Raw genomic sequence first — 10870 nt, 5'->3', positions numbered from 1 at the left:
AAAAAAAAAAAAAAACTTTGGGAGGCTGAAGGGGGTGGATCACCTGAGGTCAGGAGTTCAAGACTATCCTGACCAACGTGGTGAAACCCTGTCTCTACTCAAAATACAAAAATAAGCCGGGCATGGTAGCACGCATCTATAATCTCAGCTACTTGGGTGGCTGAGACAAGCGAAGTGCTTCAGCCTGGGATGCAGGGGTTGCAGTGAGCTAAAATCACGCCGCTGCCCTCCAGTCTGGCAACAGAGAGAGACTTCGTCTAAAAAAAAAAAAAAGGCCAGGAGAGTTGCTTGAGCCCAAGAGGTCAAGACTGCAATAAACCATGATGGTGCCACTGCACTCCCTCCTGGGTCTCAGAATGAGACCCTGCCTCAAAAAAATTTTTCAAAAGGTTTTAAAATTAGGCAAGAAAGATGCAAGATTTTACCTTGTAGGTGAAAGTCCATGGGTGTTTAGGTTAGGAGGTGAGCATAAAATCTTAGCTCTGCATCCTAACTAGCTGTGTGATCTCATGCAAGTTGCTTGGGCTTTCTGAGCCTCTGAAGAGTATTCTAAATGGAGATAACACTCCCCCTTGGGCTGGGTTGTTGTTCCATTTGGAATACCTGGCACATGGAATACCAGAAACCATTAAATTTAGGAAGAAACAAAAGAAACCTTAACAAACGTCTTCTGGTTTTGGACAGTGTTTTGTCATGTACTCATACACATTTTCTGCATAAGGCTCTTCGGAGTATAACTGCTGAGCATCTGTCAGGGCACAGAACCAAAGGGCTACCAGCTTCCAGGGTTTCCCTACATTTCCGTTTGTGGGTTACCTTGTGGAGTAAGAAATTATAACATATTTGCCCTCACTTCCTCTGACTTAGGCTCACTAGCATCTTTCAGACACTTGACTACAGTGGGACCCCTGGTGTCACATAGTGGGGTGGTAGCTGAATAGGGAAGGCCATAGCCCCATGGTGTTCTCAGCACCAATGTTTACTGAGTCATAGCTACCACTTAGATTGTGTTGTACTTACATTGTCTGATTTTATCCTTACAGGAGTCCCAGGCAATTGTTATCCCTTTTTACAGATGTAAGATGAAGCAAATGTGGCCAAAATCAATAGCTAATAACTGGCAGAGACAAAATTCATACCTCAGTTGTCTTATACCCAAGGCTAGGATGCACTGGCAATATGTTACGATACCTAGCCTAGTGTTCAACCCCTGTCACTCTTATGCCTCTCTCTTATCTATTAAAAACTGGCTTGCTTTGGTTGGAAACAGCACAGTGGGGGGGAAAAAAACTGGCTTGCTAATGGTTTCTTCTGTACATTTTTTTTGCCAGTTTGACTTGAGAAAGAAGTATGCTAAAAACTGCGTTTTTTCAAATTTGTGGGTTTTTAAAAGATGGGGTCTTGCTATATTGCCCAAGCTGGACTCCTGGACTCAACATATCCACCTGCATCAGCCTCCTCAGTGGCTCGGACTATAGGCATGCCCCACTGCACCTGGCTTTTATTACTACCTTTTTTGACAGATTGTAAGGATCACAAAAAACTCAGTATATACTGAAATTAACAGATTCTAACACTAATACTTTCTAGTCACCTATAAATTCAGACTGGTAATAGGTGTGTTGTGTTAATGACTCAAAGACTAAGCACTGTTGCTGTACGTGACATGAGTTCTTTAAAATAGTAGACAGTTCTATTGGTATATGCTTAATTCACACAGTTGTTCCATTCCTAGAAATTTCAGTATATATCAAAACCTTCCCCACTAAAAAAATTTTTGTTGAACTATTGATAATATTAAGCTGTTTCCAAGTGGTTGTACCAGTACACACACTAGTTTGGGTGGTTAATTATTCACATTGCACCACATCCTTGCCAATACTTAGTAGTATGTGACATTTTTATTTTTCCAATATGTTAGATATGAAATGCCATGTATGACATAACCTGTTTATTTCTTTTACCTGTTTTTCTTTAGGGCTATTTTGTGTTTTACAATTGATTTGTTGGAGTTATTTATATAATCTGAATATAGTGATCCTTTGTTGGTTATAATGTCATTTTGTGGGCCCCCCCCACCCTATTGTGAATCATTGCCTTAGTAGTGCGTTTAAAGTTATTGTGAATGTGTGTGTATTTACTTGGTAGAATTTGATTCTATTGTGCCTTCCCTGCTATCTTCAAATTTAATCTCTGATTTCTAATAGGTCTAAATGGAGGCTATCAAGATGAGTTGGTAGATCATCGTTTGACAGAAAGGGAATGGGCTGATGAATGGAAACATCTTGACCATGTAAGAATCTTATAGTGTTTAATTTCCCTAACTCTTTATTACTTTTTAGATGGAGTCTCTCTCCGTCACCCAGGATGGAGTGCAGTGGTGCGATCTCAGCTCACTGAAACCTCCACCTCCCAGGTTCAAGCAATTCTCCTGCCTCAGCCTCCAGAGTAGCTGGGATTACAGGTGTATGCCACCATGTCCAGCTAATTTTTGTATTTTTAGTAGAGCTGGGGTTTCACCATGTTGGCCAAGCTGGTCTCAAACTCCTGACCTCAAATGATCTGCCCACCCTCAGCCTCCCAAAGTGCTGGGATTATAGGTGTGAGTAAGTGCACCCAGCCTACTTTTGATTCTTAATGCTACCATTAATTAATGTGGCATGCATGCTTGAAGTGAACATAACCATAGCCATGACATCCTTTGCTTTTAATAAAAGCTGGTTTAGCTAGTACTCCCCCAGCTAAGGAATTACAAAGTCACTCCCATATTTTTATGATGGGATGATCACTTCAAGTCAGAAACCAAATAAAGTCATGTAATATATAAGGGTTAAAAACAAAGGTCTGTAGCCAGGCGTACTGGCACATGCCTGTAGTCCCAGCTACTCGGGAAGCTAAGGCAGGAGGATCTCTTAAGCCCAGTAGCCAAGACTTCAAGTCTAGTCTAGGCAACATAGCAAGATGGGATTTATTTTGCATTTGTTAATTGTTTATCAAAAGAAACTTTTTTTTTTTTTGAGACGGAGTTTCGCTCTTATTACCCAGGCTGGAGTGCAATGGCCCGATCTCGGCTCACCGCAACCTCCGCCTCCTGGGTTCAGGCAATTCTCCTGCCTCAGCCTCCTGAGTAGCTGGGATTACAGGCACGTGCCACCATGCCCAGCTAATTTTTTGTAGTTTTAGTAGAGACGGGGTTTCACCATGTTGACCAGGATGGTCTTGATCTCTTGACCTCGTGATCCACCCACCTCGGCCTCCCAAAGTGCTGGGATTACAGGCTTGAGCCACCACGCCCGGTGAAACTTTCTTTTTAATTTTTTCAATTCTGCTCCTTCTGTAGTAAAGAGAATTGTTTTTTAGCCCACATATTCATGTTTCCTAGTTTTGTAACACAGGTTAGTAACAAACATCTAGGTAATTCAACCCCCCAAAAGTGTTTATATTCCAAAATTATTTTGTACTCTGAAAGATACCAGTCTTCCTCATCTCATCAAAATTTATAATTTCTATAGAAATCTGTGTATGCCTTATGTTATGGTTCAGCCGCAGCAAACATACAGAGAGTGGCAGCCCCTAGGGATGCAACAAATGCTGCAACAACATGAAATCATAGACAGTTGGTCAGAAGGCCATGCATCTCTGGTTTTGTCCAAACACTGGAAGCCCTGGTAGTTATTGTCCTCGATAGGTATGTCAATCAACCTCAACACCAGTGTCCTTCCTGCTGATGGAGAAACAGACGGCAATAAAGGGTTTCAAATGTGAACTTGATATTCCTAAACCATCAGGAACCTGAATTCCTTATATTGGGTTGGCCTGTCCTGGATTTTCCCTGTTTGTTGTTTGAATGCTTTCATCTCATCTCTGCCTGCCCTCCTTTCTGACTCAGGCACTGAATTGCATTATGGAAATGGTAGAGAAAACAAGGCGCTCCATGGCGGTTCTGCGGCGCTGTCAGGAATCAGATCGTGAAGAACTCAACTACTGGAAAAGACGGTACAATGAAAACACAGAGCTGAGGAAAACGGGGACTGAGTTGGTCTCCAGGCAACACAGCCCTGGGAGTGCAGATTCCCTCAACAATGGTAAGGGGAGAGTCTGCAGGGAACCCAGAATAAATGTCAGCCTTTAGAGCCCACCAGTATGTCACGGAAGGCTTTTTCTACTTTACTTTAAAGGAAGGTGGTACTCAATTGTGGATTTAGGGAGACTCAGGTAATTATGAAGAGTAAATGAGAAAATATATGAAGCCCCTGGCATGTTTTGGTGTGTGGTGGTTGGGATGGGGGGTGTTTGTTTTGTAGAGACAGGGTCTTGCTATTTTGCCCAGGCTGGCCCTGGACTCCTGGCCTCAAGTGATCTTCCTGCCTCAGCCTCCCAGAGTGCCAGGATTATAGGCCTGAGCCACTGTGCCCAGCCTGGTACTTGGCATGTTCAAAAAATGGTAATTCTTCTTCATAGAGAGTATTTGTGATTTTGTTCTGTCTTTAACTCTCTCTACATATATGTGTGCTAGGTGTTGGTCAAAGAATGTTTGGTTGTCAAATTCAGCCTGGGTATCAGATATTCTAGGCACTCTTGTGTCATCACTTTTATTTCTCACAGTAGCTCTAACAGTGTTTATGCACCTTCCCTCCTCCTGTCCCCAGCACACTGTCCGGGAAAATACCACTCAGTCTACCATGGCCTGGTGGCCTCCTACAAAAGGGTTTATTGTACTACGCTGGGTTGTCCCCTCTTGCCTTTCCGAGTCTGAAGCAGAAGCAATCCACAGTACATCCAGCAAACCTCAATTACTCCTCTCAAAATGTTCCAGCACATTCACCCAATAACTGAGAAGGTACCCTATCCAAAGGCACAGCTGAGTGACAGGCCATCTGTGATCAGACTCTTTTCCCACCTACTCTGAGTTCCCAAATGTTCACCACAGAGAATGAGTCTCTTATGACAGACCTAGCATGTTCCATTAAAGACAGCTATTAGTGTCTCAAAGACTGTAAGGAAAACTCAGCATTTTGGGCGGCCCAAGGTAGGCGGATCACCTGAGGTCAGGAGTTTGAGACCAGCCTGGCCAACATGGTGAAACCCTGTATCTACTAAAAATAAAAAAATTAGCCAGGCATGATGGCAGGCACCTGTAATCCTAGCTACCCCGGAGCTGAGGTAGGAGAATCACTGGAACCTGGAGGGGCGGCAGCTGCAATGAGCCAAAATTGCACCACTGAACAGCCTGGGCAACAGAGCAAGACTCCGTCTCAAAAAAAAAAAAGTCTTGTGTTCGCTGGGCGCAGTGTCTCATGCCTGTAATTCCCAGCACTTTGGGAGGCTGAGGCAGGTGGACCACTTGAGACCAGGAGTTCAAGACCAGCCTGGCCAACATGGCAAAACCCTGTCTCTGCTAAAAATACAAAATATATGGTAGCGCATGCCTGTACTCCCAGCTACTCGGGAGGCTGAGGCACAAGAATTGCTCAAACCTGGGAGGTAGAGGTTGCAGTGAGCCGAGATCACACCACTGCACTCCAGCCCAGGCAACAGAGCGAGACTGTTGCCAACAAAAAAATTATATAAATAGATGAAAGTCTTGGGTTATGCAGAAATCCATGGTGTGGATACTTATTTTAGTAAAGTGGTTTGGTAATTTAGAGAGAAATTGATGAGAGGCTTTGGATGGCATTATTACTTTTCCCATTTAAATTAATGCAGTGTAAGTTCCCCTACCTGAAAATTTATGATTCACAGTGTTTTCAGAACAGATTTTGCTCAGACAGCAAGGAATGTATTTAGGTGTTTATTAAAGGATGCATAAATAAGTGCAAAAACCATAAGGAAAAGAAGAAGATGCTTATCACAGAGATCAGAAGAGTTTCCTCTGGCTGTGTGGGTGGAAGGTGCAGAATTAGTGAGCTCTAGCTATGTCTTTGGACTATTCTTAGGACAGGATTGTCAGTCTGGCTAGCATTATTTAAATATTACTATGGCTTGCCATTACTTACCTCTTAGGGATTTGTGGTTGCTGGTACTGTTCTCTTTCCTGAACTGGGGCTTATGATATTGTATATTAATATTTTCATTAAATTGCATGTTAATATTTTATGAACTTGTCAGCCATGTAATATTTTGCAAGTAAAAAGATTTATTTATTTATTTATTTTGAGACTGAGTCATGCTCTGTCACCTAGACTAGAGCACAGTGGTACAATCTCAGCTCACTGTAACCTCTACCTCCCGGGTTCAAGCAGTTCTCCTGCCTCAGCCTCCTGAGAAGCTAGGGTTATAGGCACATGCCACCATGCCCAGCTAGTTTCTGTATTACTTTTTTTTTTTTCCTCGTGATACGAGGTTTCACTCTGTCGTCCAGCCTGGAGTGCAGTGGCATGGTCTCGCCTCACTGCAGCCTTCGCCTCCTGGGCTCAAACAATTCTCGTGCCTCACGCTTATGAGTAGTTGGGATTACAGGCATGCAATCTACCATGCCTAGCTAATTTTTATATTATTTGTAGAGACAGGGTTTTGCTGTGTTGCCCAGGCTGATCTCAAACTCCTGGCTTCAAGTGATCTACCCACTTCTGCTTCCCAAAGTTCTGGGATTATAGGCATGAGCCACCATACCCAACTGAAAATTTTTAAATAGGGAAAAAATACTTATTCGGCTATCAATTTTTCCTCAAAATGAGAGTCGACCTCACATTCTGGGCCATTCTCTAGACGTCATGATTCTGAGGCTCAAAATCTGAATATAGTCCGGCTGTGGTGGCTGACGCCTGTTATCCCACCACTTTGAGAGGCAGAGGCTGGTAGATTGCTTAAATTCAGGAGTTCGAGAACAGCCTAGGCAAATATAGTGAAGCCCCATCTCTACAAAAAATAGGAAAATATGCTGAGCGTGGTGATATGTGCCTCTAGTCCCAGCTACATGGGAGACGGAGGTGGGAGGATGCTTGAGCCCAGGAGGCAGAACTTGCAGTGAGCTGATATTATGCTACTGCATTCCAGCCTGGGCAATAGAGCGAGACCCTAGCTCAAAAAAAAAAAAAGAAAATCTGAATATATATGTTGAACAAGTTCAGTAAGCAGGCAAGTTTGGGAAAACTGCATCTAGTTAAGCCCACAGCAGATGGACCCCATCTACTGTCACAGGGCTTCCAGGCAGCTTTTTAGTGGCATGTGTGCACAATTAAGGGTGACCACTCTCTGGAGGTAGGCCTCTACTTTGGAGACTGAAATAAACAGAAATCAGAATTAATAGTACCTTTTCAGGGCAAAGAAAACTACCAAAAATGTAGCATTGTTAATACCTCTGGCAAGAAAAAGAGAACATTCCCAGAAATCTACCCAAGTCATATATCCAAATCATGAATTTCAAAAAGAGTGAACAGAACAAGTAGAGAGGATGGAATATTGAAATAACTCCAAAAAATTACCAAGACCTGCAAGATAGTTCCAGGTTGAATCGCAAGTAGACAACACAGGAAAATAGACTTAGTCATTTAGCATCATTAAAATAAGATGATTCTGAAGGAGAACTATTCTAATTTAGAATTCTACACCTAACCAAAATAGTTGTTAGATTAATAGCCTACAATTTTTTAATTTTTATTTATTTATTTTTTTAAGAGATGAGGTTTCACCATGTTGGTCAGGCTGGTGTCAAACTCTTGACCTCAGGTGATCCACCCACCTCGGCCTCCCAAAGTGCTAGAATTACAGGCATGAGCCACCGCGTCTGGCCTTTTTTAATTTTTGTTTTTTGAGATGAAGTCTCACTGTCGCCCAGGCTGGAGTGCAGTGGCACAATCTCAGCTCACCACAACCTCCGCCTCCTGGATCCAAGCAATTCTCCTGCCTCAGCCTTCCTAGTAGCTGGGACCACTGGTGCGTGCCACCATGCCCGGCTAATATTTTTTTGTATTTTTAGTAGAGATGGGATTAGCCAGGATGGTCTCTATCTCCCAACCTCATGATCCGCCTGCCTTGGACTCCCAAAATGCTGAGATTACAGATGTGAGCCACTGGGCCCGCCCAATAGCCTATGATGTTTTAAAAATGTACCTCCTGCCTGCCCTTTCTCACAGTATCTACTATAGGATACTTTTACTCTGTGAAAGTAAATCAGAAAACGGGAGACACTGAATTGCTGAAACAGGATCCAAAACGAGGAAGGAAGGAAAGGAATCCCTAGGCCGGTAAGGGAGAGCCCTGAGCATTAGTGGCAAGGCAAGCCTAGAAAGCACCCAGTTCACGCTGGAACAGCCCAGAAGCTTGCTGGAGATTTCATTAAGAAATGAAATTTATAAAATGTTTACACCCAGGAGGAGAATTTGAGATTCTAATTCTCATAGAAGTAGATTCTTAAAGAAGTAATTATATAGCGGCCTGGAACAATGGCTTACACCTATAATCCTAGCCCTTGGGGAGACCGAGACAGGAAAATTGTTTGAGGCCAGGAATCCAAGAAACCCTGGAAACCCTGAGACAGTGAAACCCTGTCTGTGCAAAAAATTTAGAAAGGAAATTAGGTGGTCATGGTAGTACATGCCTAAAGTCCTAGCTGCTCGAGAGGCTGAGGCAGGATGACCTGAGCCCAGGCGTTTGAGGCTGCAGGGAGCTATGATCATTTGCATCACTGCACTCTAGCCTGGGTGACAGAAGAAGATTCCCCTGTCACACACAAAGTAATTTGTAAAAATGCTGCCTCTCCTCTCCCCACGTTATTCCATAGGCTTAATGGTTAACAGTGTATTCTTGTAGAATTTTCTATATACATATTTAAAGATAACATTTTCTAATGTTTTATTTTGAAATTTTTGAAACACATAGAAATATTGAAAGAGACCAGCCTGGCTAACATAGTGAAACTTCATCTCTACTAAAAATACAAATATAATAGCCAGGCATGGTGGCACGCACCTGTAGTCCCAGCTACCACCCAGGAGGCTGAGGCAGGACAATCACTTGAACCCAGAAGGCAGAGCTTGCAGTGAGCTGAGATCACTGTGGATACTAATGGAATGTGGTTATGAAGGAGAAGGATCAGTTATCAGAAGAAAAAGCCTCTGAGAGTCTAGTTTCCTTTTCTTTTTTTTTTTTTTTTTTTTTTTTTTTTTTTTTTGGACAGAGTTTCACTCTTGTTACCCATGCTGGCATGCAATGGTGCAATCTCTGCTCACTGCAACCTCCACCTCCCAGATTCAAGCAATTCTCCTGCCTCAGCCTCCTGAGTAGCTGGGATTACAGGGGCCCATCACCGTGCCTGGCTAAGTTTTTGTATTTTTAGTAGAGACAGGGTTTCACCATGTTGGCCAGGCTGGTCCTCTTGAACTCATGAGCTCTGGTGATCCACCCATCTGCCTCAGCCTCCCAAAGTGCTGGGATTACAGTGTGACCCACCACTTCCAGCTGAGACTCTAGTTTTCTTAGTGAACCAATTGAAGATCATAACTTCTGTCTCTTTCAGGTTTAGAGATATAAGAACCATTGCTCTGGCTTCTGAACATAGAGTGAAAATATCCCTAGCTTCCGGGCTGTCCTGAGAGACTCCTTTAGTGTCAAGTGCTTCTTGCCTTTAACTTTTGTCAGAGAAATAAAATGCTGAGGACTAGGCAGATGCACAGGATATGACCAAGGTCATACTGATAACTGAAGCAAGGTGGCTTTTCCTTGGTTGTCAGGTTTCCCCAAGACCCCACAAGTAAATAAGTGTTTCTTACGTTATTTTCTTATTGTATGAGTCTTATCTATACTCAGACCCTTTCTCCTACCGGTTTTTCTTAAGTTGATAATGATGTACTACTTGTTCCTTCACTTATGTTTCTGTGGCTGTTTCTGTCGTAGACTTCTCCCTGTGTTTATTTCATGGATCTCAGTTTCTAGGTGTTTCACAAATGACATGAATTAGGAACCTGATCTATGTTAGAGAGAGCTCTTTTGTTTTCCTTTTATTAGCCATGGTGATGGCACTCCAGAGAGCCCTGTCTCACAGAAAGTATTAATACTATCAAAATTTTAAGCTTGCTAGCCTGTACAAGGTACCCTTTTGGGGCAATGAAGATCTTCTGGATTAGATAGTAGTTATGGCTGCACAACATTGTGAATGTACTAAATGTCACTGAATTCTACAGTTTAAAATGGTAAATTTTATGTGTTTTACACAGTTTTTTTTAAAGCTCAAAGAAAGTAGTACCCAGATACTGACAACATTAAATTGCTTCAGTTTTCATACTTGATAAGCAATAGAACCGTTTTCCAAAAAATATGTTGTATAACACCAGGCATGGCGGCTCATATAATCCTAGCTATTCTTGACGCTGAAGTGAGAGAACTGCTGGAACCCAAGAGTTCAAGGCTACAGTAGTGAGCTATGATTGCACCACTGCACTTCAGCCTGGGCGACAGGCAATAATACCCCATCAAGGTTTTTAAATTATATTTCAAAATCACAATAAGCATATATGACAAGTCACCCTCCACCCCTGTGTCCTTCCCAGCAAACCACTGATATGTTTCTTTGGGGGAAAAACACATATTTTGAAATGCAGCATTTCAGATCATAGTTGTGTTGGTTTATTTATTTATTTTTTTGAGACAGAGTCTTACTCCATAGCCCAAGCTGGGGTGTAGTGGTATAGTTGCGGCTCACTGCAGCCTTCGCCACTGGGGATCAAGCGATTCTCTTGCCTCAGCCTCCCAAGTGGCTGGGGCTAGAGGCACGCGCTACCACACCAGTTAATTTTTTTGTATTTTTAGTAGAGACAGGGTTTCACCATGTTCCCTGGGTGGTCTTGAACTTCTGAGCTCAGGCAATCAATCCACCCACCTCCCAAAGTGCTGAGATTACAGGCGTGAGCCACCACACCAGCCTGTTTTTTTT

General features: G+C 42.8%; 1 protein-coding gene across 3 annotated transcripts in view; it reads left to right on the top strand.

Moving 5' to 3' along the window:
- Positions 1 to 10870, top strand: part of CBFA2T2 (CBFA2/RUNX1 partner transcriptional co-repressor 2) — a 140828-nt gene that overhangs the window by 119949 nt on the left and 10009 nt on the right. For all 3 annotated transcript variants that reach the window (XM_017514130.2, XM_017514119.2, XM_037733239.1), the window contains exons 7-8: positions 2208 to 2293; positions 3890 to 4085. In XM_017514130.2, the coding sequence (XP_017369619.1) occupies positions 2208 to 2293; positions 3890 to 4085 (282 nt within the window). The remainder of the gene's footprint in view (positions 1 to 2207; positions 2294 to 3889; positions 4086 to 10870) is intronic.

The sequence above is a fragment of the Cebus imitator genome, unplaced genomic scaffold (assembly GCF_001604975.1).
Source record: "Cebus imitator isolate Cc_AM_T3 unplaced genomic scaffold, Cebus_imitator-1.0 Scaffold18, whole genome shotgun sequence".
NCBI classification, from domain to species: domain Eukaryota; kingdom Metazoa; phylum Chordata; class Mammalia; order Primates; family Cebidae; genus Cebus; species Cebus imitator.
The sequence above is the reverse complement of the archived record's forward strand: the minus strand, read 5'-3'. Positions and strand labels throughout refer to the sequence as shown.